The following is a 27,157-nucleotide window of genomic DNA, read 5'->3' on the forward strand; positions in this document are numbered from 1 at the left end:
TGTGGCTAGAGCCCTCCCTTCGGACTGAGAATGGACTCCTCCTCTCACCCTCTCCTCCTCCATGGGAGAGGCCTGACTCGGGACTCCTACAGACCAGCGGCTTATTCCCTGGGCCCCCTGGCAGCCCCGGGCAAGTCACTTGGCTTCTCTGAAAACAGCAATCAGAGCCCCTGCTTGTGGGGTGTTGAGATCACGTGGAGAGCGTGTAGCACAGTGCTGGCGCAGAGCCTGCACTGAGCCATCAGCTCCTTTTCTTTCTTTTTCCCCTGGTTTTCTTTTCTTTTCTGTCTTGCTTCTTCACTGTTTTTATGTCTTCCCTTCTCTCTCCTCACTACTCCTTTTCTTTTTCATTCTTTTTTCTTCCTCCCTCCCTCTCCAAACTCTCTGCTCTCCATCTAGGTGTTGCCCTTCCCAAGGGAAATCTCTGAGTCCTGCCATTTCTGCAAGGGGAGCATGGCCTGGCTGAGCTGCTCTGGAGTTGACTGGGGAGTGGGTCTCAGGCCCTGTTTGGAGTCTCCCCTGTGAACTTGCATCATCTTGTCACATTGACCTTTGGGCAGCGAGTGGCTCCTGAGATTATTTAACTTGCTCTTTAGGGAACTCCAGCTTCTCAGAGTTACTTCCTCTCATCTTAAAAAAATATATATCTTATTTTCTTTAAGGGCTCACCCCCAAGCAGGTCAGGAGCAGTGTGGTGTGGAGTCAAAGACCACCTCAAACGAGTGCCTCCCCCGGCTTCTAAGGAGTGTATTGTATACTTGGGAGGAAAGACTAACTGATGGAAGCAGTAACAGTGGGAGATTCGCCTAGCAGGTACAGACTAGAGCTGAAGTGGCTTCCTCGGAGCAGCATGGGGGCTTCCAAGGAAACAGAATTTGCTTCCAGCTTGGGGAGTCAGGAATTTGAATTGGTTTTAGAAGGGCAAGTGATAACTAAGCAGGGATGAGGTTCAAAATATGTGATGGAGGTCAGGGCACCAACCACTCAGAAGGCATGCAGCTGACTAGTGACGGTCCTGGTCCTAAGGGCCATTTCCAAGCTCCCCACAGCACTTTTCCACACATTAACTTGGTGTAGGAGACAACCCTGCAGTGTAGGTCATGCTATCTCCTGTTAGGGAAAGGGAGGCTGAGTGAGGTAGAATAACGTAAGTCAACTGTGGATTGGAAATAGTCCTAGGTCTCTTGCTCAAAGTCCCATCTCTGTCTCTCACCAAGGTTAGATTTGGATGGGCAGAGGAGGAGAAGGAGGTGAGGGCAGCAGTGGGAGTATTTTCGTGCTAGGCAATGGCTTGAGTTTTTACCTTATTTCCAGGAGGTTTGATGAGGTGAGTCAGTGTGAGGAGGCTGGGGCAGACCATAGTGGGCCTTGTGAAACAGCCTGGGTGCTGGGCTTCCTCCATGGAATAGTCGTGGAGCCCCTGAAGTGTGGAGGGGAGAAGGCTAATGCCTCAAAGTGGTGCTGCTGGAAGGTCATCATAACTGCAGTCGGTGCCTGGTGCAGGGCCATTCTTAGACTTTGGAGAGCTGTTGGGTGGCCTGGGGTGATGAGGGCCTGACCCAGGGTGGACTTTATTGAGAATGAAGATAGGGGATGGATTGGAGCCAGATCCTAAAAGAAGAACTGACCAGATGCAGTGACTGATGAAGACATTGGTGACCATGGAGCCAACAATGACTCCAGAGACCAGAGGAATGTTGTCCCGTGATCAGAAACCTGGAAGCTAGGGTTGAGAAGCCACTTGCTGGTACATGATAGGATAGGATGAGAGTGCTGAAAAGGGGTCTTGGCTGAAGACATAGATTTGGGAATGGTCCACAGAGAAGCCTTGGTGCAGGTCATCAGAGTGCAGGGGGTTCCTGGTGGACAGCATCCAGGAGGAGAAGAGCTGGGCTCTTAGGGTGTTCTTGGGAGAGACCTACAGTGGATGGGGGCAGAAGAAAGACTTCTCAAGAAGGCAAAGGATAGCTGGGGGCCATGGGAATAAAAGTTTAGGGTTGTGGGTAAGAAGGGTGAGGAGCCAGCTGTTCGATGGTCATGTGGGTCAGATGTCACAGGGAGAAGAGAGTCCAAAGGAAGAACATTGACTTGACCACTGGAGAGTTGCTATTGACCTTCAGGAACTTATTTCTGTTCTTTGCCCCTCCCCTATTCCTCTTACTGTCACACTTAGTTGGTACCCCAGCCCCTCATGCCTCATTGCTCTGGGAGCCGTTTGTTTGTTATGCAACCTCCATGGAGCTCGACACAGAAGAGATGCTTAGTAAATGTCCCTTGGCTTGAAAGGGAAAGAGATTGAAGTGACATTGTAAGGAAACAGGCATAAGCTCCTGGTGAGTGAACAGAAGTGGTATTCATTTTGAAGTGTGAGTGGAAAGAGAAATTGGATGTTGATTGAAAGTGGTGGCAGGGGAGGGGAGGTGTATCAAGCAAAAGATTTTTCTCCTAAGAGAAGAGAAATCTGGGAATGTCGAAAGGCAGCAGGCGTGAGTCCAGAGATGAAACTGGAGGGGCTGGTGAAGCGAGGCTGGGAGTGGGGAGTGGTGAGACAGCAGAGTTCCTTTAGACATGGCAGGGAGACCGGATGGCAGTGGATTCTTTCTTAGACTCTTTTCTACCATTTTCTCTTCTTGGAGTGGGTCCTTTGCTCTGTTTCCCATTGGGTGCCACAGTGGGGAAATGTGATGGAAGGGCCGGGGTCTTAAGGAAGATAAAGAAGGCAATATTACTCAGAGTGAGGGACTCATACCACATGTCAGGCAAGAGGAGTCTGGGGTTGTACTTGGATGTGGCAAAAATGCGTGGGGAGGATTCTGAGAAGATGGAGGAGTAGGAAGCACTGAGAATCTGTCTCCACCCAGACGACAGTTACACTGGCAGAATCTGTCTCCACCTAGACGACAGTTACACTGGCAGAATCTGGCTGATGGAACCATTTTGGAACTCTGGGGTCTATGGAAGGCTTGCACCTTCCAGGGGAAGGCTGAACTGGTAAATGGCAGTTAATTTTGGTCAATTTCAGCTCTTAGCACAGTAGGCTACCCTTCCCCAACCTCTCAGCTGGTGGCAGGCAGCTTTGCATGTGTTCCTGGAGCAGCTTGTGCACAGCTCAAGGAGCTGGAGTGGGCAAAAAGGGCCCTGTCCTCTAAATACCAGGGATCTGTGCTCTCTGATCCCTGGTTGCTGCTTCTGATTACAGAGGTTCAGATGAACAGGCAGGCAGCCATTTTGCACCATCCCCATTTTTGCAAGCCTCTCCCCCTCTGGCTGAAGTGACTTCTGGGGATTTAAAGGACTAGTACTCTTTTTAATCGTCCCCTCATTTTTCTTTTATCTCCCCTTTCAGGAATCAGACCTTAAAGACTAGGACATTCAGAAATAATTGCATATACAGGGAAAATTAGAAAGTGACTGTGCCTGCCAGGGATAAGATGCTCAGATAAGGGGGCCAGCCCTGTGGTGCAGCTGTTAAATTCGCAGATTCCGCTTCAGTGGCCCAGGGTTCACTGGTTTGGATCCTGGGTGCGGACATGGCACCGCTTGGCAAGCCATGCTGTGGTAGGCGTCCCACATATAAAGTAGAGGAAGATGGGCACGAATGTTAGCTCAGGGCCCGCCTTCCTAAGCAAAAAGAGGAGGATTGGCAGCAGTTAGCTCAGGGCTAATCCTCCTCAAAAGAAAAAATAAATAAATAAAAAAGAGAGAAATAAAAAAAGATGCTCAGATAAGACCTGAGAAGACCTTAAGTTTACACCTTAGGCTGAGTTTCAGCACAGAGACAGCCTCCAACAATCAAGAAAACCCAAAAACAGTAAATAAAAATAATGACAAAAAACAGGAAACCCTGGGGAAGGGGAAGAATCTGATCTCCAGAGTTACCATATTATTAGATTCAAATGTCCAGTTTTCAACAAAAATCACATGGCATATAAAGAAACAGGAAAGTATAGGCCAATCAAAGGAAAAAAATAGATCAATAGAACCTGTCCCTGAAAAAGATCCGATCGTGCATATAGTAGACAAAGACTTTAAAACAGCTGTCTTAAAGGTGCTCACAGAACTAAAGGAAAATGTGGAGAAAAGCTGGAAAGCGACATATGAACAAAATGGAAATATCAATAAAGAGGTAGAAAACCTAAAAAGAAACATAAAAGAAATTCTGGAGCTGAAAAGTACAATAACTTAAATAAAAATTTAATAGAGGGATTCAAAGGCAGAGTTGAGTAGGCAGAAGAAAGAATTAGCAAACTTGAAGATAGGACAATGGAAATAATCAAGTCTGAGGAACAGAAAGAAAAAAATTGAAGAAAAGTGGACAGAGCCTAAGGGACCTGTGGAACACCATTAAATGGACCAACGTATGCATTGTGGAAGTCCCAGGAGGAGAAGAGAGAAAGGGGCAGAGAGAATATTTGAAGCAATAATGGCTGAAAACTTCCCAAGTTTGATTAAAGACATTCATATAAACATCCAGGAAGCCCAATGAACTCCAAGTAAAATGAACTCAGAGACCTACACTGAGACATGTTATAGTCAAACTTTCAAAAGACGAAGAGAAAATCTTGAAAGCAATGAGAAGCGGCTAGTCACAACAAGGGATCCTCAATAAAATAATCAGTAGATGTCTCATCAGAAACTATGGAAGCCAGAAAGTAGTGGGCCCATATATTCAAAGTGCTCAAAGAAAAAACCACCAAGCAAGAATCCTATATCCAGCAAAACTATACTTGAAAAGTGAGAGAGAAATTAAGACATTCCCAGATAAACAAAAGCTGAGGGAGTTCATTACTTATAGACCTGCCTTACAAGAAATGCTCAAGAGAGTCCTGCAGAGTGAAATGAAAGGACACTAGATAGTAACTTGAAGACGTATGATGAAATAAAGATCTCAATAAAGGTAAATACATGGGCAATTATAAAAGCTAATATTCTAAGAATACTTTGTAACTCCACTTGTGTTTTCTACATGGTTTAAGAGACTGATAGATATAAAAAACAAAACAATTTGTCTAAAAGCTAGTATTATTGTAACTTTGGTTTGGAACTCCACTTTTTGTTTTCTACATGATCTAAGACACTAATGCATTTAAAAAAATTCTTAGTTTATCTTTTTAGGCACACAATATATAAAGATGTAATTTTGTGACATCAATAACAGAAAGGTAAGGGGACTGAGCTGTAAAAGAGCAGAGTTTTTTTATGTTACTAAAGTTTAGCTAGTGTATAGTAAAATTAGAGAGTTATACTTTTAGGATGCTAAATGTAATCTCCATGTTAACCAGAAGAAAATAGCTGTAGAATATACACAAAAGAAAATGAGAAAGGAATTTAAACATTTTGCTGCAAAAAATCAACTAAACACAAAAGAAGACAGTAATGCAGGAAAAGAGGCAAAAAGGCTTATAAGGCATATAGAAAACAAATAGCATAATGACAGAAGTAAGTGCCTCCTTATTAGGTATTTCTTTAACTGTAAATGGATTAAGCTCTCCAATTAAAGGGCAGAGATTGGTAGAATGGACAAAAACACATTTATCCAACTATCCGCTGTCTACTAGAGGCTTACTTTAGGTCCAAATAACACAAATAGGTTGTAAGTGAAATGATGGAAAAAGATATTTCATGCAATTAGTAACCAAAAGAGAGCAAGGGTAGCTATACTAATATTAGAAAAAATAGACTTTAAATTTAAAAAGGTTACAAGAGACAAAGAAGGACATTATATATTAATAAAAGGTTCAGCAAGAAGGTGTAACAGTTATAAGCATGTACACACCTAATGACAGACCATCAAAATATATGAAGCAAAACCTGACAGAATTGAAGGTAGAAATAGATAGTTTCACAACAATAGTTGGAGATTTCAGTACCCCACTCACGATAATGGATAGAGCAATGAGACAGAAGATGAGTAAAGAAATAGAGGACTTAGTTCAATCAACCAACTAGATCTAACAGACATATGCACAACAGTCTACCCAACTTAACAGCCAACACTCTCTTCTCAAGGTCACATGGGACATTCTCCAGGATAGACCAGGTGTTAGACCACAAATGAAATCTTGGAAGATTTTAAAAAATGATATCATACAAAGTATCTTTTCTAACCACAACAGGAAGTACAGTCATGCGTCACTTAACAACGAGATATGTTCTGAGAAATGCATCATTAGGTGATTTCGTCAGTGTGCGAACATCATAGAGTATACTTACGTAAACCTAAATGGTATAGCCCACTACACAACTAGGCTATATGGTATTAATCTTATGGGACAATTGTCATATATACAGTTCACCATTGACCAAAATGTTGTTATGCAGTACACGACTGTAGTTAGAGATCAGTAACAGAAGTAAAATTGGAAAATTCACAAATTTGTAGAAATTAAACAACACAACCAGTAGATCAAAGAAGAAATCATGGGGGAAATTAGAAAGTACTTCAAGATGAATGAAAACGAAAACATACCAAATTTATGGGATGCAGCAAAAGCAGTGCTAAGGGGTGAAATTTATAGCTATAAATTCTTGCATTAAAAAACAAGAAATAGGGGCTGGCCTGGTGGTGCAGCGGTTAAGTGCACACATTCCACTTCGGCGGCCCGGGGTTTGCCAGTTCAGATCCCGGGTGTGGACATGGCACCACTTGGCAAGGTATGCTGTGGTGGGCGTCCCACATATGTAGTAGAGGAAGATGGGCATGGATGTTAGCTCAGGGCCAGTCTTCCTCAGCAAAAAGAGGAGGAGGGGCAGCAGTTGTTAGCTCAGAGCTGGTCTTCCTCAAAAACAGGAAAAAAGATTAAAAAAAAACAAGAAATATCTCAAATCAGCAACCTAACTTTACAGCTTAAGTAGCTAGAAAAAGAAGAAAAAACTAAACCCAAAAGTAGCAGAAGAAAGTTAATAATACAGATTAGAGCAGAGATAAATGAAATGGAAAAATAATAGAGAGAAATCAATGAAACCAAAAGTTGGGTATTTGGAAAGATCAACAAAATTGAAAAACTGTTGGCTAGATGGAGTAAGAAAGAAAGAGAAGACTCAAATTGCTAAAATCAGAAATGAAGATGGGGATATTACTACTGATTCTACAAAAATAGAAAGGGTTATAAGAGTACAGTGAACAATTGTACACCAACAAATTGTATAATCTAGATGAAATGGACAAATTCCTAGAATACAAAACCTACCAAGACTAAATCATGAAGAAATAGACCATCTGAATAGACCTAGAATTTTAAGGAGATTGAATCAGTAATCAAAAATCTCCTGACAAATAAAAGCCCTGGATCTGATGCCTTCACTCGTGAATTCAGCATTTAAAGAAGAACTAATGCCAGTCCTTCTTAAACTTTTCCAAAAAATTCAAGAGGAGAGAATATTTCTTAATTTATTCTATGAAGCCAGCATTATCCTGGTACCAAAGCTGGACAAAGACACTACAAGAAAAGAAAACTATAAACTAATATTCCTTATGAACAGTGGGGCAAAAATCCTAAACAAAATACCGGCAAACCAAATTCAGCAGCATACTGAAAGGATTATACACCACAGGCAAGTGGGATTTATTGCTGGAATGCAGAGATGGTTCAACATACAAAAATCATACAGTGTAATATGCCACAATAACACAATGAAGGGGGAAAAACCCCCGTGATCATCTCAGTTGATGCTAAAAAAGCATTTGACAAAATTCAGTACGCTTTCATGACGAAAACACTCAACAAACTTGGAAGAGAAGGAAACTAACTCAAGATAATAAAAGCCATATATGAAAACCCCACAGCCATGGTGCAAGACTGAAAATTTTTTCTCTAAGATCAGGAACAAGACAAGGATTCCTACTTTCGCCATTTCTGTTCTACATAGTACTAGAAGTTCTAGCCAGAGCAATTAGGCAGGAAAAAGAAATAAAGGCATCCAAATTAGAATGGAAGAAGTAAAATTCTTTGTTTGCAGATGATATGATCTTATATGTAGAAAACCCTAAATATTCCACACAGAACAAACTCTCTGAGAGCTAATAAATGAATTCAGCAAAGTAGCAATATACAAAGTTAACATGAAAAAATCATTTGCATTTCTATACACTAACTGAACAATCTGAAAATAAATTACAAAAACAAATCTATTTACAATAGCATCAAAAAAGAATATACAGTACTTAGGAATGAACTTAAGCAAGAAGATGAAAGACATATAGTGAGAGTGACAAAACATTGCTGAAAGAAATTGAAGAAGATATAAATCAATGGAAACTCATCTCATGTTCATGGATTGGAAGACAATAGCATTAAGATGTCAGTACTCCCCCAAGCAATCTACAGATTCAATACAATCCCTCTCAAAATCCCAATCATGTTTTTCAGAAAGAGAAAAACCCATCCTTAAATTCATATGGAGTCTCAAGTTTCCCCAAATAGCCAAAACATTCTTAAATAAAGAACAGAACTGGAAAATTCATACTTCCTGATTTCACATCTTACTACAAAGCTACAGTAATCAAAACAGTGTGATAGAAGCCTAAAGACAGAGAACTATACCAACAGAATAGAACAGAGAGCCCAGAAATAAACCCTTGTGTATATGGTCAAATGAATTTTGTCAGAGGGGCCAAGATCAACAGGGAAGGACAGTCTTTTCAACAAATGTTGCTGGGAAAACTGGATAATCACATGCAAAAGAGTGAGGTTGGACCCTTTCCTCACACCGTATACAAAAGTTAGCTCAAAATGGATCAAAGAACTAAATGTAAGACCTAAAACTATAAAACTCTCAGAAGAAACTACAGGGCAAAAACTTGATGACACTGGCTTTTGCAGTGGTTTCTTGGATATGACCAAAGGCACAGGTAACAAAAGAAAAAATAGATAAATTGGACTTCATGAAAATTTTTAAAATTTGTACATCAAAAGACAATATCAACAGCGTAAAAAGGCAACCCATAGAATGGGAGAAAATGTTGTAAATCGTATAGCTGATGAGGGATTGATTCAGGATATATAGAGAACTCTTAAAACTGAAGAACAACAACAAAAAATTACCCAATTCAAAAATGGAAAGGACTTGAATAGACATTTCTTCAAAGACGATATACAAATGGCCAATGAGAACATCATAAAAATGCCAACGTCACAAATCATTAGGGAAATGTAAGTCACAGCTACAGTGAGGTACCACCTTACACCCATTAGGATGGCCACTGTCCAAAAGCAAGAAAATAGCAAGTGTTGGCAAAGATATGGAGAAATTGGAACCCTTGTGCCTGTTGGTTGGAATGTAAAATGGGGCAGCCACCATGGATACAGTATAGTGCTTCCTCCAAAAATTAAAAATAGACTTACTATGTAACAATTTCACATCTGGATATATACCCAGAGAATTAAGAGGGTCCCCAAGAGATATTTGTACACCCCTGTTCATAGCAGCATTATTCACAATAGTCAAAAGAGGAAGCAACTCAAGTGTCCATCAGTGGATAAATTGGTAAAACAAAACGTGGTCTGTACATACAATGGAGTGTTATTCAGCCCTAAAAAGGAATAGAATTCTGGCACATGCTACAACATGGATGACCCTGGAGGGCGTTTGGTACGTGAAATAAGCCAGGCACAAAAGGACAAGTACTGTATGATTCCACTTCCGTGAGGTCCTTGGAGTAGTCAGAGTCATGGAGAGGACGAGAATGTAGGATAGGGGTTACCAGGGGCTGCGGGAGAGGAGAATGGAGAGTGGGTGTTTAATGGGGACGGGGTTTCAGTTTTACAAGATGAAAAGAGCTGTGGAGATGGATGGTGGCGATGGTTGCACAACAGAATACAAGTATTTAATACCACTGAACTACACGCTTAAATATGGTTAAGATGGTAAAGTTCATGTTATGTAGATTTTACCACTATAAAAAAAAATGGAAAAAACTGCTTGGAGTTACCTGAGAAAGTTTTTCTTTTTTCGCATATCTTTGAATCTCTTCTATTAAGTTAGGACAGCGTGTCAACTTGATGCTATTGTGTCTTCAGTGTTTCCCTGACTTTTTAACCAGGCTCAGAGCCTTCAGCAGGGAATAGTATCTAGCTAGAATTTAATAGCCTTCTTTTGTTTCCTTTGTGTTTATTTTTGTAGCTACAGTAGTAGATTTCTTGTCCCCTGAAGGGGACTGTGGTTGGTTAATCAAAAGTCTGTGAAAGTAGAGAATCATAAAAAATGACATATTCATGTCCTTAAACATAATATTTTAAGTTAAAACATATACACACATGTTTACTCAATAATATCAATAAATAGAAGTTGTTCCGAGGGGACAAAAAATGTTCTCAGCAGTGTGCCTCCCTGTTGTCGTTAGCACGACACTATTGGCAGTTGGTCCAGACTCATCCAGGGCGTCTTGGCTGTGTGGGCAGTTTTGTTCTGAATTTGGGCCCATCTCTTCTTCTTCATGCTGTTTTTTTGAGGCGTGTATGATTTCTGCATCATCTATAATTTCAATTTTATACAAATAACACATAATCCATATGTTATCATTAATTTATTTGGTGTGAATTCAGTAGAGTAGCAATATTCTGTATTTTCTTCTTGGTCAGAATTTATGTTTTTAAAAACTCTAGGATTTGTTTATTTGCCAGTAACAAAAAGTTGTAATTTGTGAGTTCCAGTCGCCACACCTTAGCCAGCCACTGTCATCATTTTGGCTTTTTTCTCTCCAGGTGTGGCATGCTTTCTTTTTTGTGCAGTTGTTTCTCCTGGTAGCATCTTATAAATTAGAATATTTCCACCAGTGTTTTAGAGGTATTGTCCAGTTAAATTTCCTAGGGAAACTTCAGTAAATGACTTTAGTTCTCTTGGGCATTTTCTTTTTTTTTTCAAGGAAGATCAGCCCTGAGCTAACATCTGCCAGTCCTCCTCTTTTTTCTGAGGAAGACTGGCCCTGAGGTAACATCCATGCCCATCTTCCTCTACTTTATATGTGGGACGCCTACCACAGCATGGCTTGCCATGTGGTGCCATGTCTGCACTGGGATCCGAACCAGTGAACCCTGAGCCACTGAAGTGGAACGTGCGCACTTAACTGCTGCGCCACCGGGCTGGCCCCTCTTGGGCATTTTCGAGCAGCAGATAGCTTCTCTGCTCTGGTGCATGCCACAGGAACTCCATGGCTTTGTTACATCTGTCACTTGCTGCAAAAACGCTCTGCCCAGCCCAGCTTTTCTTCCAACACGAGCCCACTGACTGGAGCTCATAAGCTACACCCTAATGCACTGTCTACAATTTTGGTTTCTTTAAATTGAAGCAACGTTTGCGCAGCAGTCTGAGTGCGAAATTTTTCTGTGTTGTCATAACCTCCCCTGAGGTCTTTTATAGTTTTCTTATCCACATCTAATTTAACACCAGTTTTTAAAGAGATTTGCCTTTATTATACCTTTCTAGCAAATTCAACTCAGTTCTCGTAGAAATAGCTACTTTCACAGCGTTGTTTTGTGATACTAAATTAAATTACAGTCGCACTTATACTGGCATTTCCAAGTTTGTGGCATAAGCAGTGTGTCTCGGTCAGCTGGCAAAGGCAAAAGTACAGCAAGTGTTAGACTCTGAGCGTGGCCTTTGAGCCTCAAGCCATCTCCCAGTATGGGCATTCGGTGTGCAGGCTTCAGGCCCAGGCTGTGTGGAGCCGAGGGAATAGAGAGCTCAACCAATAAACATCCTTGAAGTGGCTGTGGTGGGGCGGGCTTCTACTGTATCTTTTATTTGTCGTACATGATACTAGTTTTCCATTTAGATAGCAATGTAAAATTGTTTTTCAGTAAGTGTACATAAGTAAGAATGTGAATTATTTTGAAGAAGAAAACCTGAGAAAATTGTAGTTCAGGTGGTACACAGATTTGACAAACCTTGTAAGAGAGTCTAGGACCAATGACCTATATGTAGATAACGTGGAAACAGAGGCAGGTGGGATGGAACAGGGCAACCACAAAGTTTTGTCCTCCCCTCCCTGTGCCAAAGGCAGGGTCCATCTTCTGTTCTTGTGTTTTCAAAGACCAGTGGTGACATCTGAGAGAGTAGTCGTTGTCCCTGGTGAGGGATGGTGGAGGTGATCCTTGGGATGGCTAGCATAGTGGGAAGGACAGAGCTTTGGAACAGGGCTTTTGGAACAAGAGAGCGGTGTTCTGGGCTCCTTGCTTCTGCCATTTACTTCCCACATGACCCTTTAGCAGGCATTTAACTTCTCTGTGCCTCAGTTTCTCCATCTCTAAAATGACTAATCTCTCACATCATTACTATGAGGATTAAATGGGGTGATGTGTATGAAAGCGTTTTGGCAAGTGCTGTGTGCATAGCATTTAATTAGTGTTTGGTGAATAAAGGAATGCTTCTTTTTCTTTTTAATCTGCTGAGGAAGATTCGCCCTGAGCTAACATCCACTGCCAATCTTCCTCTTTTTGTATGTGAGCCGCCACCACTGTATGGCCACCCACAGACAAGTTGTGTAGGTCCATGCCCAGGAACTGAACCCAGGCCGTCAAAGCAGAACACACTGAACTTACCCGCAAGGCGGTCGGGGCCGGCTCAGGAATGATTCTGAAGATGGGGGTGGTAACTCAGAGGGCTAAGGATACAGTAAGTTAATGCTTTATTTGAAAGTGATAGCAAACTGTAAGAATATTAAATACCATAATTATAACTATTATTTGTTTTGCATTCGTTTGAGAAATACATTACTGGAGGGCAGGGGTTTTGTTAATCTGTTTATAGGAATTAAATATGTTATGTTCTCTGATCTTTGAACATCAGCCACTTTGTCTCATGGATTTGAGAAGAGGCACACAATCTTGCCTCTAACCCAGGCTGATGGAGCATTTTCTCGTAATATTTTCAAGATGGATGGCAAACCCAGAGTTGGCTTTTAATCACAGCCCTACCACTCATTAGTTTGTGACTAGGAGCAAGCTGCAGAACCTAGCCAAGCTTAGGACCCTCCTCTGTGCAATGGGAGGAGCAGTAATAACAGCCACCTTGCAAAGTTGTGGTGAGGAGATGAGGAGTGAAAAATCGCTGACACAGATGCTGGTACCATAGGTAGATTACCCTGTCCCTTCCACTCACTGCATACAAAGAGGCACTTAAGAGCAGTTTTTAGTGTCAGGGTAAGGGAAAGGTGGCACTTACTGGAGGAAGCAGTGTTCAAAACTAGAAGTGGTGCAGGAATGTCTCCTGAAAATATATTTTATTATTATTATTTTTTTTTTGAGAAAGATTAGCCCTGACCTAACTACTGCCAGTCCTCCTCTCTTTTGCTGAGGAAGCCTGGCCCTGAGCTATCATCGTGCCCATCTTCCTCTACTTTATATGTGGGATGCCTGCCACAGCATGGCGTGCCAAACGGTGTCATGTCCGCACCCGGGATCCGAACCAGTGAACCCCGGGCTGCTGAGAAGTGAAACGTGCGCGCTTAACCGCTGTGCCACCGGGCCGGCCCCTGGAAAATATATTTAGTAAATAAATAGATGGAAGTAGTTCAACCTTATATGACTTATTAAGGAAATACAAATTAAAATGAGGTAGATATAAAAACTCATGAGATTTTGATGTATGTGCAGTGAAATAGCCATCTCAGATGTTCATTGTGGTAGTGAAAGGGTAGCAAACCATTCAATGTATGCTTTTTCTTTGTAGTTGAGATATAATTAACAAACTATAAAATTCACTCTTTTATTGTGTACAGAGTTTTGCAACCATCACCACTAATTTCAGAAACCCTGTACCCGTTAAGCAGTTATTCCCTATTCTCTCTGCACCCTAGCCCAGGGAACCACCAGTTTGTGTTCTGTCCCAATGGATTTGCCTGTCCTAGGTATTTCATATAAATGGAACCACACGGTATGTGACCTTCCTTGTCTGACTTCTCTCATAGTAATGATGGACATTTGGGTTGTTTCCACCTTTCAGCTTTTGTGAATAGTGCTGCTATGAACATGCATGTACGTTTATTTGTTTGAGTACCTGTTTTCAGTTCTTTTGGGTATATTTTTAGGGAATATCTGGGTCAAAAGGTAATTCTGTGTGCTTCTTCATTTTTGAAACGGTTTTTGCTGGGTATGGAGTACTTAGCTGACTTTGCTTTTGTTTTGTTTTACTTTCAGTACTTTGAATGTTTCACCCCATTACCTTCTGGCTGCCGTGGTTTTGATGAGAAATCAGTTGTTAGTCTTATTGAGGTGGCTTCTACACAAATAGGTCACTTTTCTCTTGCTGCTTTCAGGGTTCTTTTTGTCTTTGGCTTCCGCTGTTTGATTATGATCTGTCCGGGTGTGGATCTCTTTGAGTTTAGCCTTCTTGGAGTTTATTGAGCTACTTGATGTGCAGATTAATATTTTTCTTCAAATTTGAGAAGTTTTTAAAGTTTATTCAGATATTCTTTCTGTGCCTTTCTCTCCTTTCTTTCTGGAATTCTTGTTGTGTGTATGTTCAGATGCTTTATAATGTCTCGTATGTCTTTGAGACTGTGCTCATTTTTCTTCATTCTTTTTTCTTTGTTTTCCTCAGACTGGAGAATCTCAATTGATCTATCTTCAAGTTTGTTGATTCTTCTACTTGCTGAAATCTGATATTGAGCTCCAGTGGATTTTTAATTTCAGAGCTTGTATTTTTCAACTCCAGAATTTCTATTTGGTTCTTTTATGTAATTTCTAACTTTTTTTATATTCTCTTTTTGGTGAGACATTGTTGTCTTCTTTCCTTTAGTTCTTTAGACATGGTTTCCTTTATTTCTTTGAAGATACTTAAAACAGCTGATTTAAAATGTTTGTCTAGTAGGATTTCCTCAGAAACAGTTTCTCTTAATTCATTTTTTCCTTGTGTATGGGCCATACTTTTGTTTCTTTGCATCTATTGTGAATATTTGTTGAAAACTGGACGTTCTGAATAATATAATGTGGCAGTTCTAGAAGGCAGATTCTCTTCTTCCCCCACATTCCCATAGTTGTTAGCATTTGCTTTGTGACTTTTGTGAATTAATTGTATGAAGTCATGTGTGACCAGTCTCTGCTTATTTAGCTTAGTGATCAGTTAGTGATCAGACAGAGATTTCCTTAAATGCCTGGAACCAATACTTCTCTGAATCTTTGCCAAAGGTCTCTATGTGCATGTTGGGGCGTGTTTTCAATGCTCAGGCAGGCAGTTAATAATTTTGCCTTAACCTTGCATAGAACCTCAAGGTCAGCCAGAGATGAGAGCTTAGGGTCTTCTCATGGCTTTCTTGATCGTGCACAGTGCCTTGGGCATGCCCACAGCCATATGCCTGCAAGTAGCCTTCTGGATTCTGAGGAATATGTCAGAGCTTTTCCAAGTCTCCCATGGAAGCCCCCAAGTTTTTCCTTCTAAAGTTTTTGGTCAACCTGTTGTTTGCCCAAAGTGTTATCCCATGCCTCAGATAGCCAATGATGTTAAACAATTGCCTCTGATGATTTTCAACAAATGCCTCTGAGGAAAAGCCTGTTTGCACTGGGCAAGCTCCAAAGCCGGTCAAATAAAGAGAACCTTGCAAGTGGGGTCTTCCAGGGAACACCAGAAAGGAAAAATAATGACAGTTCTCTGGGAAAGGCACTTTGATGGAACCCAAATTCATTCTGTCCTCTTTAGTGGCTGTCAAGCTCCTGGTTTCCACTCTAATTGCGAATGCTGGTTATTAAGGCTGCTGCAGAGTTAGAGAGGGGTGGATGGGAATAGGGCAAATTAAAATTCCACAGAGCCCCCTTATTCTTAGCGAAATTCAGCTGGTTTTCTTGGATAAACATTCCACAGATTGTTGCAAGCCTTTGGTTAATTTCCAGAGCTTTGAAAAAGTTGATTCTGATAATTTTTGCCAGTGTTCTTATTGCTTTTATGGAGGAGAGGCTTTCTGGATGTCCAGCAAAAGAAAAATCTTTTATTGATTTTTCCATGTATTTTGAGTCTTAAATGTATTCCCCATGAATTTATCCCAAAGCTAAGGCACAAAAAAAGAAGGAAAGAAAAGATCTGTCATATGTATCAACGTGTTTATCACAGTGTTATTTATAATAGTGAAACGTTTGAAACATTCTAAATGAGTAACACTGGGGGGAAAGCATGTAAATTCTGGGTTGCACTATTATGCAGCTGTTAAAAAGGAAAGAGGAGGCCTGAAGAGGTGGAAGTCTAACATAGAGGTGTGAGCCTTGATTCTAGAGTCAGATGGGCTGGGTTTGAGTTTGGCTTTGAGATTTATAGCCAATGACTTAGAGCAAATTAGTTAGCCTCTCTAAGCTTCCATCTTTCATCAGTAAAATGGTGACAACTCCATAATGGTGGTGTGGGGTTTAAGTGAAAGCATCCAGGTTATATGCTTGGCTCAGCCAAGTGATTTATAATCATTGTTATTCTTGCTAGCATTCAACAGAAAATTCTTTATGATATAGTGGTAAATAAACTAGAAGGATATGAGATTGGATATATACTGTAACTAAAATATGGAAAAAATAATCCCTTGGCAATGCATGGAAAATCCAATGTGGAACAAAGCACACCACAGTGATGGAATTGTGGGTTGTTTATTTTCTCTTTTCCAATTTTTTTTTCAATGGAAAAGATAAATGTGTACTCATAGTAAGAATCTCTTGTTAAAGAGGCAGGCGCTGTCTGGGAGGGTCCAGGGAGGAGTGCCCTCCATGAGACACTGGGATGGTGGAGGTCTGCTTCCAGGTACGTCTTCAGGGACTTTGGTCACTGGTATTTCCTGAGTCTCTTTAGGAGGGTGGTGTGTATTTATTGGTCTTTTTCAAGGGAGTTTTTTATTCAGAGGCCTGGGGGCTAGGGTTCACTGCTGCCTCCTCAGGGAGGGTTCTGAAAGTGGAGTTTAAAACCCAGGGGCAGTCTTTTAAATTCTGTTGTTCAATACGAGGCATTTCCCTGTGGGACTTCTTTTGGAATATGACGACACTCTCTTCCTAGGTGCTTTTGAAAGGAAGAAAGGCGAGAACTCCGTCATGCTTGGTCCTCTGCCAGGCGCTCCATAGACATGCTCTCTGTCCATGATGACGATCTCGGTAACTGTGATGGGACTTGTTTTCCATTCCAGGTTCCGAGGTGCACCGATTATACCTGTGGCGGCCAAGCCTGGGGGACCGGAGGCCCCTGAAACAGAAGCTCCACAGGGCATCTCAGAGCTCATTGAGGTACTGTCAGCTTGAGTCTGGGTTGGCCTCTGGCTCCAGCCCTGCTCAAGCAGGGTCCTTTGTGTCTTGCTCAGCTCAGAGAGAGAAAGAAAGGCAGCCCCAGCCAGAGGACTCCGACCTGGCTCCTTTAACCCTCTCCCTGCTCTGCCTTAGTGCAACCTCCCTCAAAAAGTTAAACCAAAACAGAACCAATGGTTTCCACCCTGTAGCCCATGGCTCTGCAGAGCTGTTCACACCCTGTCAGTCCTCCTTTTTTCTTTCTCTTGTCAAACAACTCCACAAAGCAGCCCCTCCAGTCTGGAACTCTGGGGCCATGTCATTCATTCCAGTACTTCAGATGGTACCAGCCTCTCCTGTGTGTCCTACCTGAGCTGGGACCAGCGAGGCAGGGTGAAGGAGATGGGCCCAGCAGCAGGGGCAGTACAGTTTACATCCTTGTGGTCTCCACCAAAGGAGTGGAGGCTTCATCTTCTAAAGCCGTGGGCCCAAGGCCCAGGCCATTCCTCCAGGCTTGGTGGTAGTGGACAGAGGGAGGGAGCCCAGACACTCACAGGGTGCCAGGGCAGCAGCAGGCGGGGTGGGGGTGGTGGGGGTGGTGGGGGTGATGCTGCTATGAAGATAGCAGTGAGAATGGGGTCTGCAGTGTCCCTCTGCTGAGCACTTGGGGCAGTTCCAAGGGGTGGATGGCAAGGTGTATTGACTCTGGGGCTGGATGGTGGGTTCCAGCGATGGCCCCACTACCTACTCTCTCTGTGACCTTAGGCACTTGACCTGCTCTCCCTAGCCTCAGTTCCCTCACTTGTAGGGAAAATAAGAGCATTACTTACCTCGTGGAGCTGGTGTAAAGGCTTAATGGTTAATGTGTATAACGTGTTCAGAACATTCCCACATCAGAGTTTACTGTGATGGTGAGGTTGATTATCACGTTCCAGACACTGTATTAAGTTCTTTTCCTACATGATCATTAACATTCATAGTGACCTTGGGAGGTTTATTTATCCCCATTTTACCAAGGAAGAGTCTGAGATTCAGAGAGGTTAAGTAACTTGTGTAAGATCTCACAGTAAGTACATGGTGGCACCAGGATTCAGACGCAGGTCGGTTGTTGGGGTTGGCCTTGTCCACCTGTACCTGGATCCACAAAGCCAAGATCAGGTGTGACCATGTGCACTGCCCCTGTTTCTATGATTACATGATGCTCATCTTGCTAACTTAGCAAAACAAATATTTTCTGGGTGAGGCATTTGTTACTTTTTCATTACTCCAGAGAGCGCTGGTCTGGGAGCCTGGGACAGTTATTTTTATTAGAGCAGAATCCCAAAAAATGCTGCTGTGAAAGATTCCTCTCAGAAACCTCTGCATAAATCTCAGACCAAGCCTGTTTTGAGTCTCTAGTCTTTTTACAAAAGAATTGTTATCACAAGACTAAGAGTTTGGAACATTCACTACCAAATACTTTTTTGACAGCCCATTCCCTAACAAAATCAGAAAATAACAAAATAAAAGGAGTAAGGCAGTATTTATTTTCATTTGTTTGTTGGTAATTAGCTCTGACAACATCTCTGAGCACATAAATGGCATGAGGAAAGTGGAGTGGTTGATGTAGAGGCATATGGAAAGAGTCAGCAAAGAAGGAAGAGCAGAACCAAATTGCGGGGGCGGCACTGGCCCTTTGGCAGATGTTAGATTGTCCCTCTGTCTCTGCTGAGGGCTTGGAGAAGTGGCCTTGCCCCCGTCCTACCAAACAGAGGCAGCTGCCCTGGGGTCAGCCCTTCTCTCCCCACATCGTTCGTTTTTCCTTCAGTCACTGTCCTTTTCTTAGGCAGGATACCAGCTGCTGGAGATACTGGAAGTACTCACAGCCCTAGGAGGGGAGACAGATAAACAGGATCACAAGAGTGTGTTATCTGTGGCGATAGGGGGCAGGGAATGCAGCCATATGAAAAGGTGGTATCACCCAGGAGAAGGGTGAGGCTGACTAGCCGATGGGCTTCCAGGGCTTGCCAGCAGCTGGTGCCTGGCATGAGAGGGGAAGTGGCTGGTGCTGAGGCCTGAGTGGTAGCTAGGGGCTAGGTGATGACAAATCTTTCATCTTGCAGGCATCAGGAGGCTGGGAAAGCACGTGAGGCCAGGGAGCGAGGTGACCAAGGGTGTCCTGGAGCAGGCTGCCTCTGCTGCAGTGAGCTTGGGACCAGAGCTTGGCTTGTTAGGAAACTGTTTCAGTATACCTAATGGGAGGGGATGGAGGAGTCTTCTCCCTTGTGCTGAGCAGGAGCTGAGAGCGCGGCAGAAGTTTGCAGTGCATTCAGGGAGTTGTCCGTTTCTGATCTCCTGGGCCAGCTTGCCCGGGCCCTGGTTACACCCTCTGCCTTCCTCTGCCCTGCCGCATCAAGCTCCTCTCCCCAACAGGGTGTGGCACCAGCATTTCTTTTCTAGCTCCTGACGTCCCAGATTTCCATCCCAACGAGAGACCCCTCAGGACCGTTCCTCATGTCTGTGGACCACTGTTTCTCCATCAAAGGCCAAGGCACAGTGATGACAGGGACCATCCTCTCAGGCTCCATCAGCCTCGGCGACAGTGTGGAGATTCCTGCCCTCAAGGTCAGTCTTACCTTGTCCTTTCTTTTGATCTCTCTGTCAAGCAGCAAGGGGTGGGGACGGTCCCTTTGTCTCTCTACTTGCTGAGCCTGCTCCCTGAGGCTGGCCAGCTGTCCCTGCCTGTTCCATCTTTTCCCCTGCCCTGCCTGGATTCGAAAACTACCACTTTCCCTAAGTCTCATAATAATGCTCATTTATTGGAGGCTTATGATGTGCCATGATGAGCCTCCCAAGTAGGTATTCTTTATAGATAAAGAAACTGAGGCTCCAGAAGGTGTGGGGGGCTCAGGATCACATGGTCAACAAGTGAGGGTGCCGTGGGTAAACCCTCCCTTTCTACAAGTACCTGCAGACTTATTTCTGGGTACCTTTTACTTAATCACAAGAATTTCAAATTAAACACAATTAGAATCTTGTATCGCTCAGTCATACCATCTGGAAGACATCCAGATGAGTTTCACACTCCTAATGACCACTGGCAGATGCTGTTTCATCCCTCAGAAGGCCTCTGAGAAGAGCAGACAGCTAGCTCTCTCCCCATCTTTTAGTAACTTCTGGCGTGGCTCTGATTTGAAAGGTGTCCAGTGGCCTTGCTATTCCCCTTCTCCAGTGGGCTTTTCTTACAGTTTTGGTTTACTGGAGAAGAAAAACTTATAGCCTCCTGGACAACCCTTCCCCTTGAAGGGGAATAAAGGATAGAGAACAAGAGCTAGTTATAACTAGGGAGACCTCACCAGGAATTCTGGGGTCCAGGGCGGTTCTCTAGTTCTCAGGAACCTAGAGGCAGGGAAGCAGAGGCACTTGGCCCTGTGTGCTAAGCCAGGGACAATGCCAGCTGCTCCTTAGGATATAGTCACAGCCGTGGGTGAGTGAATTCTGTGTGCGTGCTAACTGAGAGTTCTCCCTGGAGGGCTGCGTGGAGACCGATTCTGAGGTTGTCTGCCTCACTAGGTATGTTAGTCAGGGTCCTCCAGAGAAACAGTACCAAAAGGACGTATGTGCATGTGTGTGCAGAGAGAGATGTGCTTTAAGGAATTGGCTCACATCATTGTGCGGCCTGGCAAGTCCAAAATCTGGAGGTTAGGCCAGCACGATGGAGACCCAGGGAGGAGGTGTGATTCGAGTACAGAGGCTGTTGGCTGGCAGAACTTCCTCTTTTTCCAGGGAGGTCAGTCTTTTTCTACTTAGGGCTTTAACTGATTGGATGGAGTCCACCCACATTATGGAGGATAATCTGCTTTACCCAAAGTCTGCCTATTTAAATGTTATTCTCATCCAAAAAACACCTTCACAGAAAAATCCAGAATAGTGCTGGACCAATATCTGGGTACAGTGGCCCAGCCACGTTGACACATAAAATTCACCATCACATGGGGGTTGGGGACGGCCATGATAGCAGTGTCTGCCCTGAGCAAGTGGAGGGAAGGGGAGCACCTGTGCCTTGTGTTGCCCCTTCTTAGTCTGGGGCAACCTGGGAGGATATAGGATAGGGGCATTTCAGGGGTGAGCATCAAGTCCATGTTGTGCCAGGGACTAAAAGTGCAAATCTTAAAAAGTAAAGCACAAAATTATGAAAATAAACTAAACTTAACATTTAACAAAATTAAGATTATAAGTGACTGTGTGTTAATTCTTAGCTGGAACAGAGAATGAATCAAATGCTAATTTTTTTTCCATTCCCTGTGCTCCCTTAGGCAGACCCCTAGGGGCCATCCTGACCTGTATCCCTTCTCCTCTGGGAGAAGACTTGTTCGCGGCCGGGGAGAGGAGCTGGGAGTAGAAAGGTGGTATCAGAAGAGGGCTCTGTGGGAGATAAACTTTGAATTGTGGGTACTTGAGGCTCTAGAGGGAAGAGGTGGTGTTTGATGACAGGATCAGTGGCTGTGGCTGCAATGTTAGGCCCAAGGATGTGGGGGAGGGCTGAGGCAGAGAGAATCACGTTAAGCAGATGGGGATATTGCGTTGGGGGCATGTTCTGAGATCGTTGGGTACTCTTCCTCCTTATGAAGGTGGAATTCCTCCTATCAGGATTCCAGTTACTGATCTACAGGACTTGGGCACATGGGAGGTGCTTGGCAAATAGCAGTTTAATTCTCCTCTTGCTTTTGTGCACCTGTTTCCCCCCAGCCTACTTCATCCCTCTTGGTATCTATTGCTGTATAATTCTCTAATTTACTAGTCAGAGAAAGTCAGAGAACTTGTAAGCAGTGAATTTGGATATTTGGTTGAGGAGTTTTCCAAGCAAAGTGTGGAAGGTGCAGCCTGGTTTCTCCTGTGCTACTTATAGTAAAATCTAAGAGGAAAGGAATGAATTGAGGAAGGAACTGTTAGCAAAAGGGAGCCAGCGCTTGAGATTCTCTGCCTATCCAGATTCCAAAGGACGCTAAAGGGAGGAAATTCACTTTGAGAAAGTATGCTCTGGAGAAAGGCCAGGGGTGAGGCTGGACAGCCTTTGCTGAAGAGATTAGGTGTGTGACTCATGGATCCAATCAAACATCTCAGCAGAAGCCAGGAGTAGAGATGCCTGATGAAATGAAAAAGGAAAGAAAGCACTTGGACTTCTGGGATTCTACAGGTAGGAAATAGTCTGATAGAACTACTCAGCTACAGACACGCTTTATCCTTCAAGAAAAAGGAAGATTGAGTGGCTCCAGGGGCAGAGCTGTGGACTCAAATGTAGAGGCCCGAGAGGCGAGCTCAGAGGCAGGGCCGGTGGAGCCTCCCTGGGCCCAGGGGGTAGAGGATCAAGCCACAGAGGGTCATTCTCAGGCCTGGAAACCTAATGGAATTTGTTCTACTGGGTTTCAAACTTGCTTGGGACCAATGACCTCTGTGTTTTTTCCATTTTCTCCTTATGCCTGTATTTTGAAAGCAGGTAACTTTTCCTGGTTTTCTAGTTTCACAGGTCAACAGATGAGAGACATTCTGCCTCAGGATGGATCATACCAGTATTACCCATACTGAATTAGGAGACTTGGATGATGAGATGTTTGAGCTGATAATATTTAGAAGAGATTTTGTACTGAAAGTTGATACTGTAATGGGGTGAGAATTTGGGGATATTGCAAAAGTATTTTGCACATGGGATAGATGTGAAGTTTTGGGGACCAGAGGGTCAACTGTAGTGGGCTGACTTGTGGCCCACAAAATGTGTGTCCATCCAGAACCTCAGAAATGACCTTATTTAGAATAAGGGTCTTTGCAGATGTAATTAAAGTAAGGATCTCAAGGTGAGATCATCCTGATGAGGGTGGGCTCTTTATCTAATGACGATCATCCAGTGGCACAGAGTTCACAGAGAGAAGGGCATATGAAACTGGTGGCTGGAGTTATGCGTCCACAAGCCAAGGAATACCAATGGTTGCGTGCAGCCACCAAAAGCTAGGAGAGAGGTATGGAAAGGATTCTTTCTCAGAGACTCCAGAGGGGACCAACTCTACTGACACACTGATTTGGGACTTTTAGCCACCAGAGCTGCAAGAGAATAAGTTTCTATTGTTTTAAGACACCATGGGGCCAGCCCGGTGGCTCAGCGGTTAAGTGCACACCTTCTGCTTTGGTGGCCCGGGGTTTGCCGGTTTGGATCCCAGGTGCAGACATGGCACCACTTGGCAAGCCATGCTGTGGTAGGCGTCCCGCATATAAAGTGGAGGAAGATGGGTACAGATGTTAGCTCAAGGCCAGTCTTCCTCAGCAAAAAGAGGAGGATTGGCAGCAGATGTCAGCTCAGGCCTAATGTTCCTCAAAAAAAAACACACCAAGTTTGTGGTTATTTGTTATGGCAGCCCTAGGAAACTAATACAGATTTTGGATGGAAAGGACTGATGTCAGAAAAAGCCTTAAGTTTTTTATCAACTTGGGCACATTCCTTAACTCCTCTGAGCTTTGAGTTTCTCATGAGGAGTTGCAACCCCAGCTAGCCCTCTAGGGTTGCTGTGAGAGGGATGGGGGCTGAGTGCACATCAGCACTGAAGGGGCTTCACAGTGATGGAGCTGAGTGCATGTCAGCGCTGAGGGGCTTCACAGTGAATGGAGCTGAGTGCACTGAGGGGCTTCACGGTGATGGAGCTGAGTGCATGTCAGTGCTGAGGGTCTTCACGGTGATGGAGGTAAGTGAGCTGAGGGGCTGCACGGTGATGGAGCTCAGTGAGCTGAGGGTCTTCACGGTGATGGAGCTGAGTGAGCTGAGGGGCTTCCCGGTGATGGAGCTGAGTGAGCTGAGGGGCTGCACGGTGATGGAGCTGAGTGAGCTGAGGGGCTGCACGGTGATGGAGCTGAGTGAGCTGAGGGTCTTCACGGTGATGGAGCTGAGTGAGCTGAGGGTCCTCACGGTGATGGAGCTGAGTGAGCTGAGGGGCTGCGCAGTGATGGAGCTGAGTGAGCTGAGGGGCTTCATGGTGATGGAGCTGAGTGCACGTCAGTGCTGAGGGGCTTCACGGTGATGGAGCTGAGTGCGCTCAGGGGCTTCACAGTGATGGAGCTGAGTACATCTCAGTGCTGAGGGTCTTCACGGTGATGGAGCTGAGTGAGCTGAGGGGCTGCACGGTGATGGAGCTGAGTGCCTGTCAGCCCTGAGGGGCTTCACGGTGATGGAGCTGAATGAGCTGAGAGGCTGCGCGGTGATGGAGCTGAGTGAGCTGAGGGGCTTCATGGTGATGGAGCTGAGTGTGCGTCAGCACTGAATTGGCTTCACGGTGATGGAGCTGAGTGAGCTGAGGGGCTTCACAGTGATGGATGGAGCTGAGTGAGCTGAGGGGCTGCATGGTGATGGAGCTGAGTGCCTGTCAGCGCTGAGAGGCTTTAGGTTAGCAGTAGAATCAGAACTGTTGGCATACTGATGGCCAGCTCTGCTCATTCCCGTCCTTCCTGTAATTCCCATCTGACGGATGAGAAACCTATGCTCAGGGGAGTTAAGCCATGAGACAGCAGAGACAGCCTTTGAAGTCATTTGTCCAGCACCAAAGATCAGGCTCTGGCCACCCTCCCTGTTGTTTCTGGAGACCCCAAGGAGATCCTAGGGCCGGTGGCATTTCCTCTCCTTCCACGCCTTCTCTCACTCCTGCCCTCTGCTAACTGTAATTGGTGGCTGGTGCCTATTGGGCACTGGGGACATTGCTGGGCAGGAGCTTTAAACTAGGTGGCCCTTTTCCCAAACCCAGTGATATCCCTGTCAGATTTCACTAATCGACTTGGACACATCTGACCACTTGACCTCCCTCCGAGGCGGGCACAGCCATTCCAAATAAACAGTCGCATTCCGCTCCTGGCCAGGGCCGGCCTGCTGGAGCCTGGCAGACCCCGGCCCTGATTTCTGCTGGAACGTCCCTTCCCAGCTGGGGCCCATTAGCTGATCAAGGAAATGTTGGGGAACAGGGAGTGAAGGAGAAAATCCAAATCCCATTTAGACCCCAGAGTGGCTTAAACGCCAGACATCCTGAGATTCGCCAGCCTTCTCCTCAGGCCTTTTGGCTCTCGATCCTCAGCCTGGGAAATCCCTCTGGTGAGATTTGATCTTGGGACTTTAGGCTAGTGATGTTTGCAGTGGTGATTGGCTATCCGAGTTGTAATGCCAAAATCTCTCCGAGCCACAGACCGTGGAGAAAAGAGAGAAGCCTGGGAGTTCAGAGGGACAAAAGACTGTGGCCACAGGCAGGTTACTCTGCATCTCTGTGTTTCGCTAATTCACCCCAAACGTAGATGAGCCCTGTGTGCTCGCCTCTGTCCAGGGCTCTGGAAGGGAGCACAGTGGTGTGGCACCGACTAGGAGGATGGACGTCAAAGTCCCAGCACCTGGGAGGCACGCAGTGCTAGCTGCTACTCTCATCCCTTCATTGTTCCCATCCAATATTCCTCTCCTGTGGAATTTCTGTGGTGGTTCCAGAAGTAGTAAATGGCAGGATACTTTCCTGGTTGGAAGACACAGTTCTTTTCAGGGCTACTAAGTGAATTATTGAAATGGAAATATGCTTCACAGCCCCTGATGGTGTACTGTGAATCCAAGTCAATGTTCTGATAATGATGATAAACATTATTAGATATATGTGGATAACCATTTAGTTGATAAAACTTTTAGAGAAAAGTTTAGAATTTGATAGCATATTCCTCCAAATCGAGTGCATATTCAGATTTATTTTCCTTTTTATTAAAAAATCCCCAGAAGGAAAAAGAAAATCGTCCGTTCTCCTAGGCGTTGTTACATTCCCCTTTGCCTCTGCTCTTGGAAGCTCATCACAAGGATGAGATGAGACTAGATGTCTGAAAGAATCTATTTTCTTACCCCAACAAGCTGCAGCAAACTCTTCCTGTTCTGCCCTGCCTCCCCTGCAGCAGCCCTCTGCCTCTGCTCCTTGGTTTCTCACCTGCAAGCCTTTGCAGGGCTGTCTTTTCTGCTTGGTACCTGATCTCTTTCCTTGAGAATCCCTTTGTGCCTTCCCGGGCGTAGCTCAGGCTTCACTCACCTTTGCCTGGCCAGCCGCTCCCTCTGTGCGTGCTCTCAGTGGGCACTCGTGCGCTGTCTGGTGCTGTGTTTGTCTCTATGCCTGTGTCTGACTCCACTCTCAGCACACATCCTAGGGCTTGTCCCACAAACTATTTGATTAACAAAACAATAGGAAAGAGCCAGTAAAGCAAATAAACACTTTTTTTTAGTAGGATTTTGATTCAAAGTATGTAATTATGACCTTAGAGGGCTGTGTTTGGAGTAGCTGCTCCCCCGGACCTCCAAGGGCCCAAATGCAGAAACCTGGGGCCAGGTAGCTGGCCGCTTCATGTTCTGGCTATCTCCTCTTTGAGGCCTGCATCTTGATGCTTCACCCCTGAGTAGCGCTGGAGATGATCCTGTGTCCCAGTGCTGCCTCCATTTCGGGCGGTGATTGTAAATCAGGTGCCCGGGCTGCTGAGCTGACTTCCCGTGGAAGCCACCTCTGGAAATCAGCTCTCAAGACTGAGCTCCCTCTGCTTCTAAGCCTTTTACCTAGAAAATGTAAAGTGTGATCTTCGTCCTTAACCATTTCTTGTTTCAGCAGATATGTAAGAAAGGAAAGTTTTTGTGAATTCAGTGTTTTCGTGTTTGTTGGCTTTGCTGGTGCAAACTCCTGGGAGTCTGCTCTCTGTACCTGCGTGTCCTGTGTGCCAGGGGCATTGAGCTGGGGCTCCTCCTCGGCCCTAGTGGAGCTGACAGCACCGAGGGTGATAGGGAAGGAGAGAAGGGAGTGAAGGAAATCAGGAAGAGTTTGGAAAAGCTGGAGGGAGGCATTGTGTGCCTTTGGGCAGATCAGCCTCAGTGTCCTGCTTCAGGAGGGCCTCTGCCATCAGGCCCTCACCTTCCAGCCCCGAGCACTGCTTGGGTTCAGCCTCCCTTGACTCCCATGGAG

At 44.5% G+C, this 27,157-nt stretch overlaps 1 protein-coding gene across 2 annotated transcripts in view; it reads left to right on the forward strand.

Annotated features, from left to right (window-relative positions):
• Nucleotides 1-27,157, forward strand: part of EEFSEC (eukaryotic elongation factor, selenocysteine-tRNA specific) — a 258,706-nt gene that overhangs the window by 95,475 nt on the left and 136,074 nt on the right. For both annotated transcript variants that reach the window (XM_008531735.2, XM_070576451.1), the window contains exons 3-4: nt 17,090-17,186; nt 19,623-19,787. In XM_008531735.2, the coding sequence (XP_008529957.2) occupies nt 17,090-17,186; nt 19,623-19,787 (262 nt within the window). The remainder of the gene's footprint in view (nt 1-17,089; nt 17,187-19,622; nt 19,788-27,157) is intronic.

The sequence above is a fragment of the Equus przewalskii genome, chromosome 15 (genome assembly GCF_037783145.1).
Source record: "Equus przewalskii isolate Varuska chromosome 15, EquPr2, whole genome shotgun sequence".
Taxonomy (NCBI): domain Eukaryota; kingdom Metazoa; phylum Chordata; class Mammalia; order Perissodactyla; family Equidae; genus Equus; species Equus przewalskii.